This window comes from Caretta caretta, chromosome 5 (assembly GCF_965140235.1).
Source record: "Caretta caretta isolate rCarCar2 chromosome 5, rCarCar1.hap1, whole genome shotgun sequence".
NCBI lineage: Eukaryota > Metazoa > Chordata > Testudines > Cheloniidae > Caretta > Caretta caretta.
In genome coordinates, this window is record NC_134210.1 from 131647549 (window position 1) to 131673059 (window position 25511).

At 40.4% G+C, this 25511-nt stretch overlaps 1 protein-coding gene across 8 annotated transcripts in view; it reads left to right on the forward strand.

The window, feature by feature from the left end:
* Positions 1 to 25511, forward strand: part of HOOK3 (hook microtubule tethering protein 3) — a 142980-nt gene that overhangs the window by 63758 nt on the left and 53711 nt on the right. For all 8 annotated transcript variants that reach the window (XR_007356890.2, XM_048851605.2, XM_048851604.2 and 5 more), the window contains 8 exons: positions 1124 to 1186; positions 2912 to 2995; positions 3858 to 4021; positions 7469 to 7609; positions 9104 to 9305; positions 18558 to 18668; positions 20973 to 21060; positions 22040 to 22109. Coding sequence is in view for 7 of the 8 variants with exons in the window: in XM_048851605.2 (XP_048707562.1) it covers positions 1124 to 1186; positions 2912 to 2995; positions 3858 to 4021; positions 7469 to 7609; positions 9104 to 9305; positions 18558 to 18668; positions 20973 to 21060; positions 22040 to 22109 (923 nt within the window). In the remaining variant the exon portion in view is untranslated. The remainder of the gene's footprint in view (positions 1 to 1123; positions 1187 to 2911; positions 2996 to 3857; positions 4022 to 7468; positions 7610 to 9103; positions 9306 to 18557; positions 18669 to 20972; positions 21061 to 22039; positions 22110 to 25511) is intronic.

Consider the following 25511-nt stretch of genomic DNA (forward strand, 5'->3'; position numbering starts at 1 on the left):
TTAACCCCAGGCTGGATGAAGCATGAGGAATTACACTGAAGGGAACAGTCTTGCATTGGAATCAGGATTGGTTAGATGTATGGTTAGATTGGTTAGTCCTTTTCATTTCTAATTTCTATTATTCCTGTAATAGAAAAAACATACCAAAACATGAGTATGTTCTAATAATCCCCAAAACAAGCAGTACAGTAGTACTTGTTTTGGGGTTAATGTCAACATAATTAATTATTTTTATCTGTATATTACTAGTATGTATCTCAGTCTTAACTTCTGTCTTAACATAGTTTTTTTTTCCCTCTCAATCTGGGAATTTCCTTTTGCACTGTTTTTATATTTGAACTCCCCTCTAGCCATTTTGATATTGTAAAAGATTGGTTGTGTGTTCAGAAAGAGGATATATTTTCTTATCTGCTAATTTTTTCCTCTGGAGAAGCATCTCAGCCAATCTGGAGCCTCCCTAGAAAGCTATAACTAAGAAAGATATATGATTCTCTCTTTCCACCAACCCTAAAAAATCCACAGGTTATGTTTCTCCAAACAATATAGTTCGATTAATATATCATGCAACTTGTAGTGTTTCAGTTTTGAAAATATTCATTTTGGAGCATGGGCTCTTAACCTAGAAATTGCAAACAAGTCAGGAGGGAGAGTCATAATCTGCACCTCTTTTTTTTTTTTTTTTTTTTTAATTAAATGAGAGGAGCAGGGGCCCCAGATTTTTTGTTTTGGTGTTACATGGGGTCAAAGTATGAAAAAGGTTGAGAATCACTGTTAGAGTGAAATTTCCGGAGTAGATCTTTACTGCCATATGGATTGCTGCCAGTATTCTGCAAAAAGCATCCCGAGATTTTCATGATGAATGATAGACAGGCATGCTTTTACAGAGAGAAATGTACCAGATAAGATTTTTTTTTCATATTCCTTTAGAGTGTTTGTCCTGCAGATTTATAATTCTGTCTGTATACCATACATAAAAATGTGATGTGAAAACGTAAGGCTTTATCTTCAGAACAAACCTTTCTTAAGTTTAAGATTGATCTGGGTTTTTTTATGAATGAAAACTTAGCTTTTAATATACAAATAAATCTTTTGCTTTTTCTAATCCAGTGTAATCTAATTGCAGTTGATGAGTAAAGAATCTCCAGTCTCTGTTGGAAATGATGCTTACGTTGACCTTGATCGTCAGGTACCTAAGACCAGATGTTTCTTTTTCTTTAATCATAGGAAATCAGTGTGCAGTCAGTCTGGTATATGGTATGTTGTAAGCAGGCTGCCTCTTCTTCTTCTTCTTCTCTTTTTTTGAAAGTCTTTTGGGAAGATTCAAACACAGGAACACACATTCAAAGTTTAAATGTAATATTTTTTCTTTGTTAAAGTACGATTTTTTAAAAGACAGTCAGTTAATCAAAAGTTGCAATTACATATATTTATCTGTGGCTTATGTCAATCAGTAGTATGTGCTACATTTAAATAAGTAAATAAAAGAACATTGGTATGTATAATTCTGAATGTGATTGTTCACAATGCATGTGCAGAACAAAAATATTTATTTGGAAAATAAAATTCATTATAAGCATTATGAATAGTTTGTAGCTATTATGCTCAAAACTGGCATTATTTCTGACATAGCAAAAAGTGAAGACCTCACAAGTCACAAGATAATCAGGAAGAAACTAAATAGAATTAGTAACATTTATTAGCTGTAGACAAAACTTTTTTGCCCTAGCCAACTCTCTCTGAAGTCAATAGAAAGATATTACTTGGCTTTGGTGGGTTAGATCAGGCTCAAATATCCTTGTGGCAGTCCTGGGAACTGTTGTGAATTTCCTACTTTGAGAAATTTTGGGAAAATTCCTCAGTGGCTGAAGTATTTGTGAAAAATGCTGGACCAAATGTACATCAGCTATTGTGTGTGCATTTTGAGAGCACATTCTGTCATCTGTGTTGTGTTTCTACAGCCTCAACCACAGTCCCTAAAATGGTAGAGGGATAATCTGGAGAATGGTACTGTGTTTAATGAATCATTATATTGTAAGTTATCTGTGTGGCCATACATACTGTCTAAGAGATGGAGTTCATTTTTATATGTCAGCTGTCCCTTATAAACCTGAAAAATGAAAAGGATGCCATTCTCTACAATAGATTGGATCGTCGAGAGAAGTAGGAGGCCCTTGTAAGGCTTCTAAGAATTCTTGACATGTATTCCAAAAATACATAGTGTCTTTGTGCTTGCTTCTCGGACTGATTTTCTTTGTATGTACTTAATTTTACAATCCTAGAGAAACTTGGAAGCCATAAATCTTTCCGTTATTATAAAGTCCTTTAGAGACATAACTGAATAAATGTATATGTTAAATGATGTCATTCAGATTTAGACTTTTCCTCTACCACAGCAATTGTTTCCCCTTTGTGCTGCAAAAGTAGTGTACCCAGTGGCTAGACAGGTTTTACCTTAATTGTCTATTCCTTGTAATCCATCTCCCAGTCCTTTGTGTATTTGCAAACATCGTGAAAACTGAAACTATTCACTCTTTGTAAAGAAAAGTGGTGTTGACAGTTTTTTAAATGTACAGAGGTGGTATACCTTCCAACATTCAGGTTGTGTGGGTTCTTGAGCTCAACATGGAGAATGAAAATGATTGCCTTAATACTTTGTCTTGGAACAGAGCATTGCCTTCAGCTATGTTCATCTCTCACATATGAATTATCTGAGCTCTTTAATGATAAGTGCCCCTTTGTCTTATTATAAAAGTAGAATAGTCAATGATTTTTTTCAAAATAAATAAATATGAGCATAAAAACATACTTTACAGTGATGATATTATTCAACATCCTTTATGGTTACAGAGAATTACATGTATTATAGTAATGTTATTGTGAAAATAAAAATGTTTATATTAATTTTAAATAGTTGAAGAAAACTACAGAAGAATTAAATGAAGCCTTAGCAACAAAAGAAGAAATTGCTCAGAGGTGCCATGAATTAGATATGCAGGTAGGTAGTTTATTATATGTGCACAATAAATTTATGGAAATTGTGGAGTTAGATTGAGAAAGAAGGGGCATGGTGACTCTAAGGCAGCTGAAGAAAGGAGGCAGCTTGGAGACTGGTCTTTTTAAAAGTATACTCAGAAGTTGTACTTCTTTAACTATACCACTTCAGTTATAAAAATACAATCCGCCTGAGTGTGATTGCAGTATAAAGGGGCTTTATACTAGTATAGCTGTTCTCATACAGGAAGGGAATATGCTATATTGGTATTATAGCATTAGGAGTTGTACAGGTATAACTATTTGTGGAGGGGGGGGGGGGGGGAGTCGTGCCCCTTACCAAAATAGTTACACCAATACAAAAATTGTGTGAAGAACATGTCTTGGGTCATCTTTTTTGAGTAAATTGAGCAAACTTGATCTGGAAGACATGAAGAGAATAAACCTGGAGCTCAGAAATGATGTTTTATCAAAGTCAATTTTCAGAGTAAAAGTGCGCTTTAATAAGATTTTATTACAGCACACTAACATTTTGGTTTCGAAGGTAGACTAAGACTTTAATGTATTAGTCTTTTTGTTTGATAACTGGCTAAATTGTGTTTGGTTTTAGATGTCTCTAATAAACATAATTTAGAATCTATATTCTTAAAAATTAATGTTGTTATGCCCCCATTGTTATAATACCTTGGGTACATCACATAGCAATTGGATAAATATTAAGGCTAGGATGTGTTGCTCTCATATAAGTTTATTAAAAGTCTATCTATCGCCAGTTATGGGTCATATTAGCTCCATCACTTGCACACAAGTTTTGCTCTTTAAGCTGACAATTTCATTGTTCCAGTTTTGCAATTTTGTTGTAACAGGTTGCAGCACTTCAAGAGGAGAAAAGTAGTTTACTAGCTGAGAACCAGATCCTGATGGAACGTTTGAACCAATCTGATTCTATAGAAGATCCCAACAGCCCTGCAGGGCGAAGGCACCTGCAACTACAGACACAGTTAGAACAGCTCCAGGAGGAAACATTTAGGTAAAGAGATCCAGAGTTGGTAAATTTCATTTCAAACTAACAGACTTCTTATGAAGTATTCCAGAAAGCAGATATTTCTTTTTAACTAGTAAACATTTTGTTCCTATTGGCAGTTATGTTGAATTATTATATTGGGTGCTCATAATGACTGCTGTAGTTAAGTTTACAAATAAGTTGCCATTATGACCCATCTTTTTATAAGCTTAGATTTTATGAACATTTTGCTTTTTAGGCTGAAATTTTCCATGCTTGCTGTCTGCTCAAAGTAGTAGTTTAAAAATCTGTATGTAATCCCTTCAGACATTTTTTAGCTCAGTGAGGATAAAATATATAGACTTACTTCTAACCACTGTTCTGGACAAGATTACCTCAAAACCAAGAAATTCCCAGTTGAAAGGTTGGTATGGAGAGTGTCATTAATAATAGAGTGTTTCCTCAGCTAAGTTTGAAAAAACAATTTTTTGTGATTTACTCAGATAAAAGCAGTGCTTGAGAGAGCTCCACTCCCACTCACATTTCCTCCACTACCACTTTGTTTTTTCCTGCCTCAGCTCTGCTTTGTTCTTTTCCAAATAATTCTTTCTCTTCCCTCTTCTAGTTCTGTGCGTCTAACACCTGACAAGTTATCCACCACATTTAACTACATAAGCCTCCTACTCTGTCCCCTTCCTCTGTTTCTACTATTTCTGCTCAAGATGATGCCACTTTCAATAAGGGCAAAATCAACAACCTCTCTTATTCTCTGGGGCCAATCCCACCATCTCCTCCTTTGCCCCATCTCTGATTCTGACGTCTTTTTTCAATCCTTTTCTTACCTCAGAACCAGTGGCTTTGGTCCAGTCTTTTCCCACTGCTTCATTTCTCTTAGCTGCTGTCCCTCTGTCTTGGTTCCTTCCCCTCTGTGTTCAAACATGCTCTCATTTTCCACTATCCTAAAAAAAAATTCACTGTATTTTATGTTACTCCAACTAGTGTCCTTTTCCCTCCTTACATCCACATTATGTATGAGTAGTGTACACATATTCCTGCTAATTAATGCTTTGACTCTCTTAAGTCTTGACATCACTATCTTCATTCTGCTGAAATTGTACATACCACATTCACTAATGACCACTTCGTAGTTATGCTGATCAGCTTCTTCTTTTCTCTTTCATTTTCTGCACTTTCTTTCATTCTGTTGATCAGTTCATTCTCCTCCGCACACTTCTGCTCAGGTCTGCCCCTGCTAGTTCTCCTTTTAGAATATTGACCTGTCCTTAAAGAGTTTTTTCCTTGTGGCCTGTTCCGTTGCCACCTCTCCATCTATCCTCCAGGACTCTGCCCTCGGTGTCCTCTTTTCTGCACTCTCTACATTATGTCTTTCAAGTTTAATTCTCAAGCCTGTGTGACATACTACTACTGGAAACTCCAGTAAATCAGATTTAAAGTGGTTACAGCCTCATTGGTACCCAGTGTATCTGGGCTGAATTCAGAGCATCATGTCTAAACCTGTTCTCTTCCCACCCAAAACCTCTCCTCTCCTCTCTTCTCTGTCCATGACATCATCAGCCTTCTTGGTCTGTCAGTCCCGGAAACTGTGTGTCATTTTTTATTTTCTTCTTTCTCTTGCCGCTCCCATTGACCATATCTTGTCTCAGATCTTGTAACCCCTTTCTCATTGGTCTCATTAAATAAACTGCTGCTCTCTCTTGCCTGACCCATCCCCTTCTTAGCTACCTTTACCGGCTTTCATTTTCTTTTTGTATCAAAGTCATGCTCTTCTTTCTCACTTCCAAGGCTCCGCACAGCTTTGCCTTGCCTATGCTATCTCTTCCTCCCCCCAAACAGGATGCTTCACCAAAATTTCTCTTGATTATTCCCAGCATCCCTTCGCAGTTTCATGCCTTCTTTCACATTGCCCTCTGTGCTTGGTACCGCTCCCGTTTAGTATTTACCATGTGTTGGAATTATTAAGAATATTTGAATTAATATTAATATGGTAAACCACCAAACACTAACTTAACTATAAATTCCTTTATTAAAGTGAAAGGCCAAATGGTATGTATACAATTGCTTTAAACATGCCTAAAAAGCCTAGATACTAAGCAATTTACTACATCCAAACAATAACAAAACATTTATAAGCCTTTGATCAAGGTACTTACAAACGGGTTAAAGCTGGGGTGCTTGGTCCCACATTGATCAACTCCAACCTGTTCAGGTGGGTGTAAGCAATGGGTCCTGTAAGAGTTTACTTTTTATACCCTTTAACAAACAAGTGATGTCACTGCCAATTACTGACTTCAGGTAACAACCAATTTGAGACAGTTCACTCTTATTTCCAGTCTTAATCCAGATAAGATTTACAACCTCCTTTTTTCCCCAAGGCCTTTCCTCCCATAACTGCGGTCCAACAGTTTGCCCATTGCGCTTGAGTTCACACAGGCTTTACCACTGATGCGTGGTTGGAGAAGGGCCTTGTTGGCTCACTTTAAGACAGAATCTTTGTTTTATTTAAAACCATCTGCAGTCGCCCCTATTGGCCAAAGGTCATCTTTTTAGAAACTTCCTTTTATCTCATTAGTTATTCTTTGAACCAGACATCCTCTCTGCTTTATTCCTTCTGACCTTCTAACTTATTTTCAAGGCCTTCCTTCTACTTCCTAGTCAGGGCATTTCTTTACAGCACATTTTTCTTAACCAAATTTAAGCTAACTCTAATTCTTTAATTTCATATTTATCCTACACCATGCAACCTCTCTCCTTCAAAAACCTGAACAACCATATTTTACATTGTGTTCCATCTATTAAAGAGCACACCCCACTTCTACTGTATCCTATTATATTCTCTTATGCATTTATGGTATAATTTCTTAGGGAAGAGGCTCTGTTATTTGTTCAGCACATTTTGAATGTTGGCCAAAATGGGATCTTTTGGAGGTGCTGAACATCCGCAGCTTCCATTAAAAAACGGCCACTTATGTGGCTGCCCAAATGTGGATAGAGTATGTTGTTTAAGGTACCTGCATTTGGAAAATGTTGACCATTGTACATAATCCTGCTTATGCTGGGATAAAACAAAGTGTAAATGTAATCCTCTTTGTGCGCCAGAAAAGATTATATTTTTGTGCCCCAGGCATTCTGAGAGGAGTGTTTTAGCAAAGATTTTCAGTAGCATGTGAAAGCCTTAGGATTTCTTTCTTTCAAATAAAACTATGATGGAAAGTATACATCTCCTTGTTGCACTGCAAGGCAGAGTTGTTGATGACATTGACTTAGAAGCATGTGTACCCATAAAACTGGAGCTACCTCCACCTCCTTGAAAATGTAAGAGAAACTGGCAACATGATGATGTTCATTGGCTTTATTTTTTATTGTCTCAAAAAGTTGCTATGAAGGAAGAAGGTAGCAGTGGTCTGTGGTTAGAACATAACCTTTCTTATCTACTGTTTTATTTCAATTCTGTAGGCTAGAGGCAGCCAAAGATGATTATCGAATACGTTGTGAAGAGCTGGAAAAAGAAATTGCAGAATTGCGACAGCAGAATGAAGAGCTAACCACTTTAGCAGAAGAGGCTCAGTCTTTGAAGGATGAGATGGATGTACTTAGGTAAACTATTATTCTAACCCAGTGGTCCCCAGAGTGGTGCCCATGGGTGCCATGGCGCCCGCCGGGGTATTTTTTTGCACCCGCAGGACACCGCACCGCTGAAATGCTGCCGCTGGGTGTGGCCGCAGGAGAACCGTCTGTCGAAATGCCGTCGAGAAGCGTTGCCATTTCTCAGCAGCATTTCGGCTGCGACACTTCTTGCTGCTGCCGCTTCTCGGCGGCATTTCGGTGGCAGGGTGTCTGGCGCCCGCCATAGTCTTCTGGGAATAGCAATATGTTATTTCTACAGAAAGGTTGGGGACCACTGCTCTAACCATTAGGATGTATATTTCTTTTTATTCCTAAAACAACATTTGTACTATCAATTTATCTCCATTAACATTCATGTAGTTTCAAAATTTTGCATACATTAAAGTAGTTTATCAACAAGCACCAAAGTGCATCCAGTTACCATCAAAACTATGAGGTTGCGAATTTTTGGCAGTCAAGCAACCTGATCTCACATCATTAAGCACTGTATATGTGGCATTGCCACACTATCAGTATTATGGTTGCAGTAGCCCTTCATCATTATAAGCCCCTGTTTTAAGGCATTTACAACTTTTTATAAAAAATTATCCTTTGGCCTGAAATGTCTTTTGTTTGTTCATAACCAAATGGTAAATTTCTTTGAAAAATTTGATAAAATTCTCTTTGGCTATGTTTCTAAATTGTGATATTCCGCAATGAGAGCTGTTTATTCAAAGGTGAGCATTATAAATTGAACCCCATCCTGCATCCATGTTCCTAAAATTCTTAATCTAATCTACTAAACTGCCACTGCGTGGAGAGGGCACAGGCTGCCCTGTAAATGGGCATAACAGCTCTTTGTGTGTTCCACTCTGTTTTCTTTCACTGACAGTAAAGATGCTCAAGTCTTTCAGATTTTTTAATTTGTTTTAAAAACAATTAATCTGTTGGTAGGCATGAAAACAAGAGCAGATGCAGGGATAGTATTGAAAGGCTGCCTGAAAGAAGTGAGTTTTGAGGCTGGATTAGGAGTCTGAGGTGGAGATTGCCTAAGAGAGAGGATGGCATGAAAATAGTTAGAACTGGATACAGAAACAGACAAGAGGACAGTAATACATTCAAGCAGAAAGAGTGATATCATTGGAAACTACCTCATTTTGGGTAGGTTGGTGAGGGGAGAAGCGGAGAGGCTAGCAAAGAGAAGGCCAAGAAACATAGCAGTGAGGATAAGTTGTTAGCTTTCTTATGCTCCTCCTGGTGTTTGGAAACCATTTCTGTATTGAGTTTAATACTGAGGAGACTTCAGAGCGCTTATTATGTTAGCATTTTGAATATTATTATATATTATTTGTATTACCATAGTGCCTAGCAGTCCTACCCATGGACCAGGCGCTGTAAAAACAAAGAACAAAAAGATGGTCCGTGCCCCGAAGTTTACAGTCTGAACAGGTTTGATGCAGCTTCTCCTTCTCTATTCTCATCCAGGCATTCTTCTGATAAAGTGGCTAAGTTAGAAAGCCAGGTAGAGTCATACAAAAAAAAGCTGGAAGATCTTGGTGATCTGCGTCGGCAAGTGAAACTCTTAGAGGAGAAGAACACTATGTATATGCAAAACACTGTAAGCTTGGAGGAAGAACTAAGGAAAGCCAATGCAGCGCGTAGCCAACTGGAAACATACAAGAGACAGGTGAGAACAGAAATAGTTATTGCAATTGATTTGTTGATTTCTTAGCCTTTTCTGTTAATATTGGGTAATATCTCAAGAACTCATTCACTAGTTCCTTGAAGAACTCATTCATGTTCTATGTAAAGGATCTGTTTTATTGTAAATATCCCTCTCCCCCTAGCTTGTGTAGCTCATTATGTAGAGCTGGTGTAACTCCACCTACCAAGTAGGAAAAAAGTCAACAAGAGCTGGCTCTCTTGGATAGATAAAATATATTGATGGACTTGTAGATTTTCAAGGTCAAAAGGGAACACTGTGATCTTCTAGTCTGACTGCCTGCATAAAGCAAAGCATAGAACTTAGTTGAAGTAATTCCTGCTTCAAGTCCAATAGCTGTGGTTACACTAGAGCAAATCTTTTAGAAAAAATACCCAGTCTTGGTTAAAAAAATTTCCAGTGTTGGAGAATCCATCATAACCCTCGGTAAGTTGGTCTAATGGTTAATTACTCTCACTTTAAAATGTGCACATTATTTCTAGTCTGAATTTGTCTTTCAGCTTCCAGTTATTAGATCTTGTTATACTTTTGTCGACTAAATTGAATAGCCCATTATTACGTTTCTATCTCCCATGTAGGTATATATAGACTGATCAAGTCACCCTTTAACCTTATCTTGGATAAGGTAAATAGATTAAAGGAACTCAATCTTTCACTATAAAGCATGTTTCCCAATCCTTTAATCCTTCTCACGGCTCTCTGAAACCTCCAGTTTTTCAACAACGTTGTTGAAGTGCAGACAGCAGAGCTGGACACAATATTCCAGTAGCAGTTGTGTCAGTTCATGCTCTGCACAGGCTCCACATCTTTTCCCCTCAATCTTCAGTGTCCTGTTGCTCCATGGAGCAAGCAGGTCAGCTCTCTGCACTGTCTGCATTTCCCGTCTCTGTTTCTTCTCCTGCAAGGAAGAAGGGAGAAGGTAAGAGGAGATTTGTTGAGATTCTTCCCTTGCCTGGTGATTAGTCTCTGTCCATCCCCTTGACCTGGTATACACTTTCGCAAATGCAGTTTGTGATAGGGAGTCTCCCATTAGTTTGTGACAGGTTTTTCTCAGCCCCAGTGCAGTGTTTGCTCTGAGTCTGCCTGGTTTGGACTCCTGGGGCTGGTCTACGCTACGAGTTTGTCGGATTTAGCAGCGTTAGATCGAATTAACCCTGCACCCGTCCACACAACGAAGCCATTTTTTCGACATAAAAGGCTCGTAAAACCGATTTCTGTACTCCTCCCCAACAAGGGGATTAGCGCTGAAATCGACATCCCCGTTTCGAATTAGGGTTAGTGTGGACACAATTCGAAGGTATTGGCCTCCAGAAGCTATCCCACAGTGCACCATTGTGACCACTCTGGACAGCACTCTGAACTCGGATGCACTGGCCAGGTGTACAGGAAAAGCCCCGGGAACATTTGAATCTCCTTTCCTGTTTGGTCAGGCAAGCTCATCGCACAGATGACCATGCAGTCCCAGAATCGAAAAAGAGCTCTAGCATGGACCGAATGGCAGGTACTGGATCTTATCGCTGTATGGGGAGAGGAATCCGTGCTATCAGAACTAAGTTCCAAAAGACGAAATGCCAAAATATTTCAAAAAGTCTCCGAGGCCATGAGGGCCAGAGGCTACAGCAGGCAACACAGTGCCACGTGAAACTTAAGGAGCTCAGAGTACCAGAAAACCAAGAATCAAACAGACGCTCCTGGACAGAGCCCCAGACATGCCGCTTCTATGCTAAGCTGCATGCAATTCTAGGGGGGACGCCACCACTACCCCAACCCAGTCCGTGGACTCTGATGATGGGGTACTCTCTGCCATGCCTGAGGATTTTGCGGATGAGGAAGATGAGGAGGAGGAGGACGAGCTTGTGGAGAGTACACAGCACACCGTTCTCCCCAACAGCCAGGATCTTTTTATCACCCTGACTGAAATACCCTCCTAACCCGGAGAAGGGACCTGTGGTGAGTATACCTTTTTTAAATACAATACATGTTATAAAAAGCAAGCGTTTTTTGATGATTAAGTAGCCCTGAGGACTTGGGATGCATTCGTGGCCAGTACAGCTACTGAAAAAGTCTGTTAACATGTTTGGGGATGGAGCAGAAATCCTCCAGGGACATCTCCGTGAAGTTCTCTTGGAGGTACTCTAAAAGCCTTTGCAAAAGGTTTCTGGGGAGAGCAGCCTTATTCCGTCCTCCATGGTAGGACACTTACCACGCCATGCTAGTAGCAAGTAATCTGGGATCATTGCATGACAAAGCCTGGCAGCGTATGGTCCCGGTGTTTGCTGGCATTCAAGCAACATCCGTTCTTTATCTCTCTGTGTTATCCTCAGGAGAGTGATATCATTCATGGTAATCTGGTTGAAATAGGGGAATTTAATTAAGGAGACATTCAGAGGTGGCCATTCCTACTGGGCTGTTTAACTGTGGCTGAAAAGAAATCCTCCCTGCAGTTAGCCATGCGGTGTGGGGGGGCCGTTGGCTCTGAGCTGTTTGCGTTTGGCTAGCAGGGATCTTCCCTGATACCAGCCACGCGGTGGGAGGAGGGGTAAAGTGATCATCCCAGAGAATTGAATGGGTGGGGTGCGGGGGGGAAGGTTCATTTGGTTTCTGCTGCTGCGTGTTAACAGGAAAACGGCAGCACTAAATGGCCAACTCAATGTTCTTTGCTTGGTATGGGAGAGAAGGGCGCTGCTGTTATGAAAGTTGCAGAAGCCGAAAGACTATGGCTTACCATGGCTGCTTGCAAGCCGAATTCTGTTGCCCGGCACTGCGTGTGTGATCTCTAATGCCAAAGCCGCAATATAAGATGCAAAATGCAACCTTGTACCAAAATCACATGTGCTGTGTAATGGGAATAGTGTTGTTCACCATGAAAGAGTATAGCCATTGTTCTGTAAAATGTATCTTTTTAAATACTTCACTCCCTTTTTTTCCTCCAGCAGCTGCAAATGTTTCAAGCTTCCCTCCTTCATCCCAAAGGCTATCTCAGATAAGGCGGTGAAAAAAACACATGTGCGATGAAATGCTCTCTGAGCTCATGCAGTCGTCCGGCACTGACAGAGCTCAGCAGAACATGTGGAAGGACACAGTAGCAGAGTACAGGAAAGTGGCCGATGAACGTGAGGAGAGATGGCGGCAGGAAGATCAGAGGAGGCATGATGCAATACTGGGGCTACTGCAGGATCAAACGGAAATGCTCCGGCGTCTGGTGGAGGTTCATGAATGGCAGTAGGATCACAGACTGCCGCTGCAGCCCCTGTTTATCCACCCTCCCTTCTCCCCAAGTTCCATAGCCTCCTCACCAGACGCCCAAGAATGCGGGGGGGAGGCTCCGGGCACCCAACCACTCCACCCCAGTGGAGAGCCCAAGCAACAGAAGGCTGACATTCAACAAGTTTTGAAGTGGCCTTTTCCTTCCCTCCTCCCACCCGGGCTACCTTGTGAGTTATCTCCCTATTTTTATAATCAATTAATAAAGAATACATGTTTTTTAAACGATAGTGACTTTATTTCCTTTGCAAGCAAGCTGTGATCAAAGTGGGGAGGGCGGGTGGCTTACAGGGAATTTAGAGTCAACCAAGGGGGCGGGTTTACATCAAGGAGAAACAAACAGAAGTGGCACGCAGTACCCTGGCCAGTCATGAAACTAGTATTCAAAGCTTTTCTGATGCGCAGCGCTTCCTGCTGTGCTCTTCTAACCGCTCTGGTGTCTGGCTGCGCGTATTCAGCATCCAGGCGATTTGCCTCAACCTCCCACCCTGCCATAAACATCTTCCCTGTACTCTCACAGAGATTGTGGAGCACACAGCAAGCAGTAATAACAATGGGAATATTGGTTTCGCTGAGGTCTGAGCGAGTCAGTAAACTGCGCCAGCAACCCTTTAAACGTCCAGATGCACACTTTACCATCATTCGGCACTTGCTCAGTCCATACTTGAACAGCTCCTGACTACTGTCCAGGGTGCCTGTGTACAGCTTCATGAGCCAGGGCATTAAGGGGTAGGCTGGATCCCCAAGGATAACTATAGGCATTTCAACATCCCCAACAGTTATTTTCTGGTCTGGGAAGTAAATCCCTTTCTGCAGCCATTTAAACAGACCAGAGTTCCTGAAGATGCAAGCGTCATGAACCTTTCCCGGCCATCCCAAGTTGATGTTGGCGAAACGTCCCTTGTGATCCACCAGTGCTTGCAACACCATTGAAAAGTACCCCTTTTGGTTTATGTACTAGCTGCCCTGGTGGTCCGGTCCCAAGATAGGGATATGCATTCCGTCTATAGCCCCACCACAGTTAGGGAATCCCATTGCAGCAAAGCCATCTAGTGTGACCTGCACATTTCCCAGAGTCACTACCTTTGATAGCAGCAGCTCAACGATTACGTTGGCTAATTGCATCACTGCAACCCCCACAGTAGATTTGCCTACTCCAAATTGATTACCAACTGACCGGTAGCTGTCTGGCATTGCAAGCTTCCACAGGGCTATTGCCACTCGCTTGTGAAGTGTGAGGGCTGCTCTCATCTTGGTATTCTTGCGCTTCAGGGCAGAGGAAAGCAAGTCACAAAGTTCCATGAAAGTGCCCTTACGCGTGTGAAAGTTTCAGAGCCACTGGGAATCATCCCAAACCTCCAACACTATGCGGTCCCACCACTCTGTGCTTGTTTCCCAGGCCCAGAATCGGCATTCCACAGCATAAGCCTGCCCCAGTAACACCGTGATCTCCAAATTGCTGGGGACCGTGGTTTTAGAGAAATCTGTGTTCATGTCCTCATCACCGTGCTGCCGTCGCCTCCTCACCTGGTTTTTCAGGTGCTGGTTCTGCATAAACTGCACGATAATGCACGAGGTGTTTACAATGGTCATAACTGCTGCGGTGAGCTGAACAGGCTCCATGCTTGCCATGTTATGGCGTCTGCTCGGGCAATCCAGGGAAAAGGGCACGAAATGATTGCCTGCTGCTGCTTTCATGGAGGAAGGGAGAGTTGACTGAGGACATTTACCCATAACCACCCGTGACAAATTTTTGGCCCCATCAGGCATTGGGAGCTCAGCCCAGAATTCCAATGGGCACTGGGGACTGCGGGAAGTGTGGGATAGCTACTCACAGTACACCGCTCGGAATGTCGACGCTTGCCACGGTACTGTGGACACACATCGCCGAATTAATGTGCTTAGTGTGGATGCAAGCACTCTATACAATCTGTTCCCAAAAATTGACTTCTGTAAAATCGGAGTACTTTCGTAGTGTAGACATGGCCTTGGGGATGTTTTTCGCTTCCCCTAAGTGCCAGCCCTAGCAGGTTACCTCGAGATGAGAGGATGTGTATTTCTCATCCTGCGTGCCATGGGAGGGGTAAGTACCCCTCTTGTTACCAGCACCCTCTGAAATGAAGGGAGTGTACATTTTCCAGTTTACTAAAGGTGAAGTGGAGTACTTTATTTCAAGATGGGTGGACAAAAGGTCCATACCTCTCTGAGGCAGCTTGTGCTTCTACTCTATATTGATCTGCCAGGACTTCATGCACATTAGCACTGGTGTCTGCACCTGATCGTACCTGTTCCCCCATTAACATGGGATGAGCCTTGGGCAATGGAAAGGGGTGTAGTAGTGAGAGAGAGAGCCTGGAGCACTGGGCCTGGGCTGAGGCCTGAACCAGAGGCTGTGAGCCAAAGTCAGGCCATATATTAAAGCAGATGCTTACGAGTTCACTGTCCAGTATATGAACTTGGCAACGTTGTTGCTAGTGAACTAGGCACTAGATATTTATGCAAATATATTCTAGCTAGTACAGCTACATCACAATCTAGTACAAGAGAAGATGGTTTGACAAAATGTATAGGGATGTTTCATCCAAGATATTAGGAACAAAGAGAGGTAACAAACAGATGTCATGAAATAAGCATGGTGGTACTTAGGTTCCTAAAAGACTGTTGTTTGTCTCAGTCTATAAATGTTGAGATACTTCGCCTTAACTCTTTTTCCAGCCTATGGGGTAGTGGCAAGTCTGACCACTGACTGAGCTGAATCCATTGTAATGAGCATACATGTTTTAATGTAACTGTAGGCATTGATCCAGGGAGCTAGTACAGTGCTTCATTGACAATAAACATGGCCAAGGGCCTTCGCCACCGAACCATGCCTGTGATTTTTCTTTGGGTAACATCGAGGTCTGTTGAATGAGCAGGTTGCTTTATCTGCTGCTAATAGTGATAACATTTGGAGCTCCAAGGATAGAAGCACTGAGCAACCTGGACAGTGTTACTGAGCAACAACATTCTAGCCTTCAACACTTAACCCTTGATGTTGAGGTTGGTTGAGCCGAGCTGAACTGTCTGAGCCGAGCTGAACAGCACACGCACACAAGCCAACTGACCACAAGGGGAACCTCATTCTTTCTGCCAAAGATATAAATAATTGGAAACAAAAGGTTACATGGAAAGTGTTAGGCAACCTTAACTTTAGGCTTTGCTACTGTTACGCTATAATTTTAAAACTAGGGCTGTCAAGCGATTAAAAAAATTAATCGCCATTAATCATGCTGTTAAACAATAACAGAATACCATTTATTTAAATATTTTTGGGTGTTTTCTACGTTTTCAAATATATTGATTTCAATTACAACACAGAATACAAAGTGTACAGTGCTCATTTTATATTTATTTTTGATTGCAAATATTTGCACTGTAAAAAACAAAAGAAATAGTATTTTTCAGTTCACCTAATACAAGTATGTAGCGCAATCACTTCAATGATAAAGTTGAACTTACAAATGTAAATTAAGTACAAGCTTATGTACAAAATAGAACTGCATTCAAAAATAAAACAATGTAAAACTTCAGCGCCTGCAAGTCCACTTGGTCCTTCCTATTTCTTGTTCAGCCAATTGCTCAGACAAACAGGTTTGTTTACATTTGCACGAGATAATGCTGCCCGGTTCTTGTTTACAATGTCACCTGAAAGTGAGAACAGGCGTTCGCATGGCACTTTTGTAGCCAGCATTGCTAGCTATTTACATGCCAGATGCGCTAAAGATTCATATGTCCCTTGATGCTTCAGTCACCATTCCAGAGGACATGTGTCCATGCTGATGACAGGTTCTGCTCGATAACGCTCCAGAGCAGTGCGGGTCGACGCATGTTCATTTTCATCATCTGAGTCAGATGGCACCAGCAGAAGGTTGATTTTTCTTTTTGATGGTTCGGGTTCCGTAGTTTGTAGAGTGTTGCTCTTTTAAGACCTCTGAAAGCATGCTCCACACCTCGTCCCTCTCAGATTTTGGAAGGCACTTCAGATTCTCAAACCTTGTATCGAATGCTGTAGCTATCTTTCGAAATCTCACATTGATACCTTCTTTGTGTTTTGTCAGATCTGCGGTGAAAGTGTTCTTAAAACGAACATGTGCTGGGTCATCATCCGAGACTCCTATAACATGAAGTATATGGCAGAATGTGGGTAAAACAGAGAAGGAAACATACAATTCTCCCCCCAGGAGTTCAGTCACAAATTTAATTGACACATTGTTTTTTTTAACAAGCATGATCATTATGGAAGCATGTCTTCTGGAATGGTGGCCGAAGCATGAAGGGGCTTATGAATGTTTAGCATACCTGACACATAAATACTTCGTGATGCTGGCTACAAAATGGCCATGTAAATGCCTGTTCTCACTTTCAGGTGACGTTGTAAATAAAAAGCGGGCAGCATTATCTCTCATAAATGTAAGCGAACTTGTTTGTCGTAGGAAGAAGTAGGACCGGGTGGACTTGTAGGCTCTAAAGTTTTGCATTGTTTTGTTTTTGAGTGCAGTTATGTAGCACAAAAAAATCTACATTTGTAAGTTTCACTTTCATAATAAAGAGATTATACTACAGTACTTGTATGAGGTGAATTGAAAAATACTGCTTTTTTTTACAGTGCAAATATTTATAATCAAAATAATATAAAGTGAGCACTGTACACTTCGTATTCTGTGTTGTAATTGAAATCAATGAATTTGAAAATGTAGAAAAATATCCAAAATATTTAATAAATTTCAATTGGTACTCTATTGTTCAACAGTGCGATTAAAACTGCGATTAGTTGCAGTTACTTTATTTGAGTTAATCGCGAGAACTAACTGCAATTAATCAACAGCCCTATTTAAAACGTATTTTTATTTACACACATACCTCTTTCTCTAACTCTAAAACAAAGCAGACATTGACTCCTTATAAATTGCTTCACAGGAAGCTACAAGTGGATGTATCTTCATCAGAGTTTCCATTCAGCTATAGAGTTTGCATGCTGATCTTTCTTCAGTGCCGTTCTATCCAAGCTCTTTCTGTGACATGCTACTAATTCTATACCTAGAACTGAGCCTTTGTTAAAGGAGGTATAAAGCTTTGAGTGGGCAACTTTTTGCTGATTTGTTTTTCATGACTTGCGTGTCCACTCTGAAAGGTTTATTCAGTTTTCTCCTCTTCTAGTTGTAAATAGCTGTTCGCTGATCTTCTACATGGTAGTGTCCATGGGAATTTTGACTGGACCTTGATAGTTCATTACTTCCTCTTGTTAAATAATCAAAAGTGCCTCTGTTCCTTTGGATTTTGCGGTTTGACCGTCATTCCTTGGAGATGAAGCTCCATATTAGTAGATTCAAAAACCATGAGAGAACACATTTACAAATGAGCAAAAAATTACCTGTTCAGATAAGCTTAGGCTTGACTTCTCAAAGTGAGGCTTGGAAAACAGAGAGATAGGGCAAGTAGGAGAATGCACCTCTGATTTTCTCTATGGTGTTTTTTGTTTGTTTGTTTGTTTGTTTTTTACTGATTTCTTTCCCCACACTTTTGAGGATGGAGAAAGGCCATTATCAGTTTCCTCATCTCTCTGATCCACTCAATTGTATAGTTATGGTGATTCATTGGTTATATAGAGATTTTACTCAAATTTAAATTTTAAAGTATAATTAGCTGGGTGGTTGGACAAACTGAGAACAGTTTCTCTTCTTCACAGCTTTGTTGTCTCAGATTTTACTTGCACTGAAGTGGTACTATTCTGATCCCTTCAATGACATTGATGATTGAAACAATAGATAGGTGAACAAACCATTTTGAATGTGCTAGATATGAATATTCCATTTGTTTTAACACTGATCTCACATTGCAGTGTAATTAATAACTTTACTTCATGCATATTATGTTGAACACGGATAGACAAACAATTCCTTCTTTGTCTCACAGGTAGTTGAACTACAAAACAGATTATCTGAAGAATCGAAGAAAGCAGATAAATTAGAATTTGAATACAAATTGCTGAAAGAAAAAGTAGACAGCCTCCAAAAAGAAAAAGATGTAAGTGTTTAGATGTTGCTTTTTTTTGTGGTGGTGGAAACAAATTTGTATCCTTATTACCGTGGACCTGCTTATCAAAATTACCTGTTTAGCCAAGTTACATTTCTTTGTTCACTTTAAATTGTCTGTTGTCTGGGTAAAATATTGTATAAATGTAATAACTATGGAGTTTGATAAACCGATCATCTGGCTTCAGGGTAACTACAAAAATGTGTGCAGTAGATTTTAAAAATGAAGAGCCAGGAAGACACATTTGTGTCTTTTTTTTCTTCTCGATATCCTTTTCTCCTGTCCCTCCCCATGCTGTCTTTATCTAACCTCCTACACCGATTCCTCATGTGTACAGTGTCACAGGTTTTTGCTTTGAGCATCCAGCAGTGGAAGACTCAGAAATCTCAAATGTAATTGTAAAGTGTATTTAATTTTAAACTGGGTTTCAAACTTTAAATATTCCTCTGGAGGTAACTCAGAAGTTTTCTTTTAAAGTAAAAAATCTTCAGTGTAGCCTCTACATAGTCCTATTTGTGGGATCAAAGTGCATGTGCTGCGAACTTTTGGAATCTTCTAGAGGGCAGTCTCAACTGGGGCCACTCACCCCTCCTGTCATCCAGGGCTCAGAGGGCATAAAAAGAGAAGAAGCCTTAACTGCCCTTCCATACCTTCTGACCAGCAAAGGTGGAGCAGAGAACTGCTTGCCAAAGTGCCCGAGACCCCCAGGTGCACTTGGGTTGATCAGGCATGGTGGGAGAGCATTCATCAAGATCAGCTGCGAGGAGCTGCTCACGAGCATTAGCTCTGTACCTGGATGGAGGTTGAAGACTGTCCTGGAGTTCTTGGTCACTTGACTCACATCCTAGTTCTTCTGAGGCAGACTGCAGCTTAGATTTTTACCCTAGACCATCCTCTACTCCACCTGCAGATCTAGTTGTCATGTAACTCTGGTATGAAGTGGGCAGCTATTCAGGGCTCTGAGTGTCAAAGAGTCCACAGTTCCCATGGTCCTGGAGTCTGGGATAGCCAGTACTATCAATGCTATTTCTGGTTGTAGTGAGACCTGTTGATGCCAGAGACACCGAATAGCTCCCATTCTTTGTACTGAACCTTCCTGTAATCTGACCATTTGGGCCTGGCATCTGAGAGAGCCTCAATAACCCCAACTTTTTAATTTCTTCCCACATGGAGGTGTCAGACAGTCTATATAAAGTCCCTGAGAAGGACATTTGTATTTTTAAACTCATCCAAACCTGGACTGTCAGGTAATGACGGTGGCCAATGAGAAAAAGCATTAGGCTGGAGGATCTTGTGCAGTGTCTTGACAAAAAAATCATTAGTGTTTTTAAAATGTGTTCGCTGACACAATTAAGTCTAATGTTTTTAAATACCACCAATCAACTGGAAGAGACACAGGGCTTAATACTTTTAAAAACATGTTTAGTGACTGATCAGTTCTAGGGCACTGTTAAATAAAATGTCATCCTGGGCGTTGCTTCTTCCCTGATCAAGAAGCTGGGAATCTAAACAGTCTCCTGAATGTTGCAAATTTGAACAACAGATGAGAAACACTCAGAGGGACAGATATTATCCTTGCCATTTTTTCATGATTTTATTTTCCAACCAGCATTACCTCAGTCTTGCCTGGATTGAGCCACAAGCAGTTAGTTTTCATCCATGTCCCAGTCTCAACTGAATGCTCTACTAAAGGTCAAGGCCATTGACTTTCTTAGGGGGTTACGCTGCTCACTGATCTTCCACCACTGGAAGTATGCAGAGGCCCTTGAAGGAGAAAGAGAAGTTACTTACCAGTAATCATAGTTCCTCAAGTGTTTTGCTTCTGCATATTCCCATTCCCCACCTGCCTTCCTGTCTTCTTCTGAGTGGGGTTAAAAATTCCCATATTAGGGGAAGGAATTGAAAGTGTGTTGGCCCGCTTCCATTGGATAGCTAGGAACCCTGCACAAGAGGAGAGGAAAGACAATGTGAGTGGCCCTGATGGGGTTACTGCTCTCCTTACGTTTCTGGAAGTTCATGGTACAGGTGTCTTGACCCCACAAGTGTAGTTATTCAGGTACAGGACTCTCAAAGAACCACAGTTATTGGTGAGTAGTTGCTCCTTATTTATTTATTTTTTTAAATTCTGCCTGGGGAATGAATTGGGATTCCTTGCTATGAAAGGCGTTTCTAGCAGTGCACATTAATCCTCTTTGTTAAAGTGCTGGCAATGATGTGCATAGTGGCAACTTGCTTAGAGTTAAAGATGGATTTGTAGAGATGAGATTAATATTTATTGTCCTTCCAATCACACAGAGGTTAAGAACGGAAAGAGATTCCCTAAAAGAAACTATCGAAGAGCTTCGATGTGTACAAGCACAAGAAGGGCAGCTCACCACTTCAGGTAATGGAGAAAGAGAAACCGAAGTTCCTTTTTTCTAAAGAACGTCCACAGAGGTTTCACAGGTGCAAGGTAGACAGGTTTACCTTTGTTTTATAGTTGACCAATTAACATCCACTAACTTGAGATTACAAAACAACTTCTGCTATAATCACATTTTTAGATGTTCAGAACTTCATGAAGCTTTCAACCTCTGGCTGAAATTTTCCATGCTTGGTCTCTCCCGAAATGTGATGTTTTAAAAAAGTTTTAAGAGTTTGATTTCTAAGTAATGGCAGTGAGAAACCAACTTTCTTATCTCCCTCATCTCCAAAAAATTAGCATTAATGTCCTAACATAGTTTTCCTAATCTTTTATGTAGTGCATATGGCACATATGCATTGATTTATATTCCATATATCACACCATGCAAATATTCATATTTTTACATGAACCAAGGAATAAACCGTAACTTGTGTGTAAAAAAAACAAACAAAAAAAAAACAAAGGTTTCAGAGTAACAGCCATGTTAGTCTGTATTCGCAAAAAGAAAAGGAGTACTTGTGGCACCTTAGAGACTAACCAATTTATTTGAGCATAAGCTTTCGTGAGCTACAGTTGCGTCCGATGAAGTGAGCTGTAGCTCACGAAAGCTTATGCTCAAATAAATTGGTTAGTCTCTAAGGTGCCACAAGTCCTCCTTTTCTTTTTGAAAAAAAACCCAAACAAAAACAAAAAACCACACACCACCACCAACAAAAAGAACTTTGTCCAAAATGGAGGAAAATGGAAACCGAAAACCTGTTCAAAAATGGAGTTATGTTCATCTTTCCTTCCTATTATAGTGTGACTCTGTATTATTTCTCTCATACTCACAAGGAGCATATTGTTTTAAATGTTCTCTTCAAATTTAATCCTGTTGAACAATATTTATCCATCGCCTTTTGAAACAAAAATTATTGTACTTTCTGTTAATCCTTTTCTTTGTTTATGTCTGAAACAGGATTGATGCCACTGGGAAGCCAGGAGTCTTCAGACAGCCTAGCAGCAGAAATTGTTACTCCTGAAATCAAGTAAGTGAAATCATGCTTATTGTTTCCATAGACTTTAGGATGTGTATGCACACGATTAGTTCTTTTTCAGTGTTTTTAAGTTTATCCCTAAGATTCACACTAGTTCTTTTCTCCTCCTTTGGATTTCTTACAAAGCCGTTCCTCTTACACTTGTGATGAATTTTATTTGACCTTCCCTCAGCCTGTATCATGCTGGGTTTTTTTTTTTTTTTTTTTTAAGTGCTTTCACTGGATCTCATTTCTCTAAAGAGTTTGTGATATTACTATTTTTAGGCATGTTAGAAAAGAAAAACATTTGTAACAATGGGACTTCATGTTGTTGAAGAGAAAACAATTAAAATATCAAACTGAAAACTGGATTTAAAAATCATTTGTATTATCAAGTGAGGGAAAAAGAACAGGAGTACTTGTCAAAAAACAGGGAAAATGAGGAGAATAAAGTCAGAATTGAAAATCAGTATGGTTTAAGACCGTCCAGGGTGTATTTAATATTGTCCAGACAGTCTAGTATCACTGCAGCTTGAAACTGGAGTAATTAGGGGACCCCCATCTCTAAGAAATACATTGTAACTCCATTGGAATTATTTTTTCCTCTTGAGATGTCAGTACATCTGTTTTCAATGATTGGGCAGATGCATATGGGTTTGAGAACTCTTCTCTGGAGTGGTGAAGGTGGTACTTGCTGGATGGCTACTAACAAAAGGGGATTCCTTTCTGGCAATTTTACTGTACGTTGGTGTGACATGAGTTAGTTCAAGGTTAGTTAAAGAGCAGTGAAGAGGGGATTAATGCTTTCTGAAGCAGTATTTTCAAAGAGGCATTTATCAGAAGAGCCTTAAAGGTAACCTACAAAGGAGAGAAAACAAACCTCAGCATTCTCAATGGAGCTCTGGGCCCTATAGGCAAAGGGTGGGAGGGGAAACACACACGAAGTGGTGAAATGACTTGCCCAAGGATATCAAGCAGCTCAGTGACAGAGCTGAGAATAGAATCCAGGTTTCCTGACTCCCATTCCAATGCCCTATCCACCAGGCCACACAGCCTTCAACATTTATAACTAATCTGGACACCACAGGGAACATTCCTCTGTTGTGACTTGTGCGAGCTTGGTTCTTTATGATTAATAGGGAAGGTCTGAAAGTATTTTTTCCCTGGAGGAAACGGGTTTTTATTTAATGTTAAACTTGGAAATCAGGTACCTTCTAGCTTGAAAGACACTAGTCTTGTCTGGACTAGGAAAAAAGATCAGTTTTTTTTAAGCAAGTTAGCTAAAATGACATTAAACACCACCTACCACCTCATGTAGACGATGGCTTAGTGATATATAAAATCATATTAGCCAATATTTAAAAAAAAAAAAAAAAGTTTCCTAGTCTAGATGAGGCTTTTGGTTCCAGGAAAGCTAGTGTAATAGTACATCACGACAGCCAAGAAGGGTGAAAGTTGATCCATTGAGTGAGGAAGGAATTTTCAGTCATACTGTTCACCGTTTTTTTTAAATACCATCTTTAAGAGTTTAGAGAAGAATATCTTAGATTCAGCACCTTCACCCCTTCAGTTAAGATGTAAGAACAATATACTCCCTGTGAGATCCTACTGCAAATCCTCCAGGAAAATGAGGGAAGACCAGAGTTGACATTCCTGTCACTTTCTAAGGTATACAAACAAGCAGAGGGCAGGAGGCGAACCTCTTTTTAAAATAAAAAACAAAAAACCTTTCAGGCCTTCTTTATATGTCATGATGAGGCAAACAGTGCATAAGCCCTTCTTAAAAAAATCCTTTGCAGGTCACCTTTAAAGGCAGCTCGGGGAAGTTGAATAAATGCTGACTACATTCATAAGAAACCAGTAGATTGCAAGTTCTTTTGGGGAGGGACAGTCTACTACTGTGTGTTTCAGAGTAACAGCCGTGTTAGTCTGTATTCGCAAAAAGAAAAGGAGTACTTGTGGCATCTTAGAGACTAACTAATTTATTTGAGCATAAGCTTTCGTGAGCTACAGCTCACTTCATCGGATGCATACTGTGGAAAGTGTAGAAGATCTTTTTATACACAAAAAGCATGAAAAAAATACCTCCCCCCCCCCCACTCTCCTGCTGGTAATAGCTTATCTAAAGTGATCACTCTCCTTACAATGTGTATGATAATCAAGTTGGGCCATTTCCAGCACAAATCCAGGGTTTAACAAGAACGTCTGAGGAGGGGGAGAGGGTAAGAAAAAACAAGGGGAAATAGGTTACCTTGCATAATGACCCAGCCACTCCCAGTCTCCATTCAAGCCTAAGTTAATTGTATCCAATCCAACCAGAGAGATGGAAGTGTTTATGAACTCTTTTACGTAGAGACTGTCCACTCTGAAGAAATAAAGAAAGAATAAATGGACACAAATCAGATGTCAAGAATTATAACATTCATAAACCAGTCGGAGAACACTTCAATCTCTCTGGTCATGCGATTACAGACATGAAAGTTGCGATATTACAACAAAAAAACTTCAAATCCAGACTCCAGCGAGAAACTGTTGAATTGGAATTCATTTGCAAATTGAATACAATTAACTTAGGCTTGAATGGAGACTGGGAGTGGCTGGGTCATTATGCAGGGTAACCTATTTCCCCTTGTTTTTTCTTACCCCCTCCCCCTCCTCAGACGTTCTTGTTAAACCCTGGATTTGTGCTGGAAATGGCCCACCTTGATTATCATACACATTGTAAGGAGAATGGTCACTTTAGATAAGCTATTACCAGCAGGAGAGTGGGTTTGTGTGTGTGTGTGTGTGTGTGCGGGGGGGTGAGAGAACCTGGATTTGTGCTGGAAATGGCCCAACTTGATTATCATACACATTGTAAGGAGAGTGATCACTTTAGATAAGCTATTACCAGCAGGAGAGTGGGGTGGGGGGAGGTATTTTTTTCATGCTTTTTGTGTATAAAAAGATCTTCTACACTTTCCACAGTATGCATCCGATGAAGTGAGCTGTCGCTCACGAAAGCTTATGCTCAAATAAATTGGTTAGTCTCTAAGGTACCACAAGTACTCCTTTTTACTGTGTGTTTGTACAGCGCTTAGCACAGTGGGGCCCCATTATAGAATTAGAGGGTTACAAGGGACCACAAGGGTCATTTAGTCTAACCCTCTGCCAAGATGCAGGATTTGTTGTATCTAAAGCAGGATTTGTTGTGTCAAAATTCTTGGTTGGCCCTCAGTCATTACCATAATAAACATGATTTAATAATTAATAACAATGTAAAAAATGGGCTTCCAGGCAAAAGTGCCCCTCCTCTCTCATCTAATTTGCCCTGTAATGTTGCAGTATGCTAAGTACACAGGTCCTTCATTGCCACCTGGTGGGGATCCTGCAGTCATAAGAACAGCCATACTGGGTTAGATCTATGGTCCATCT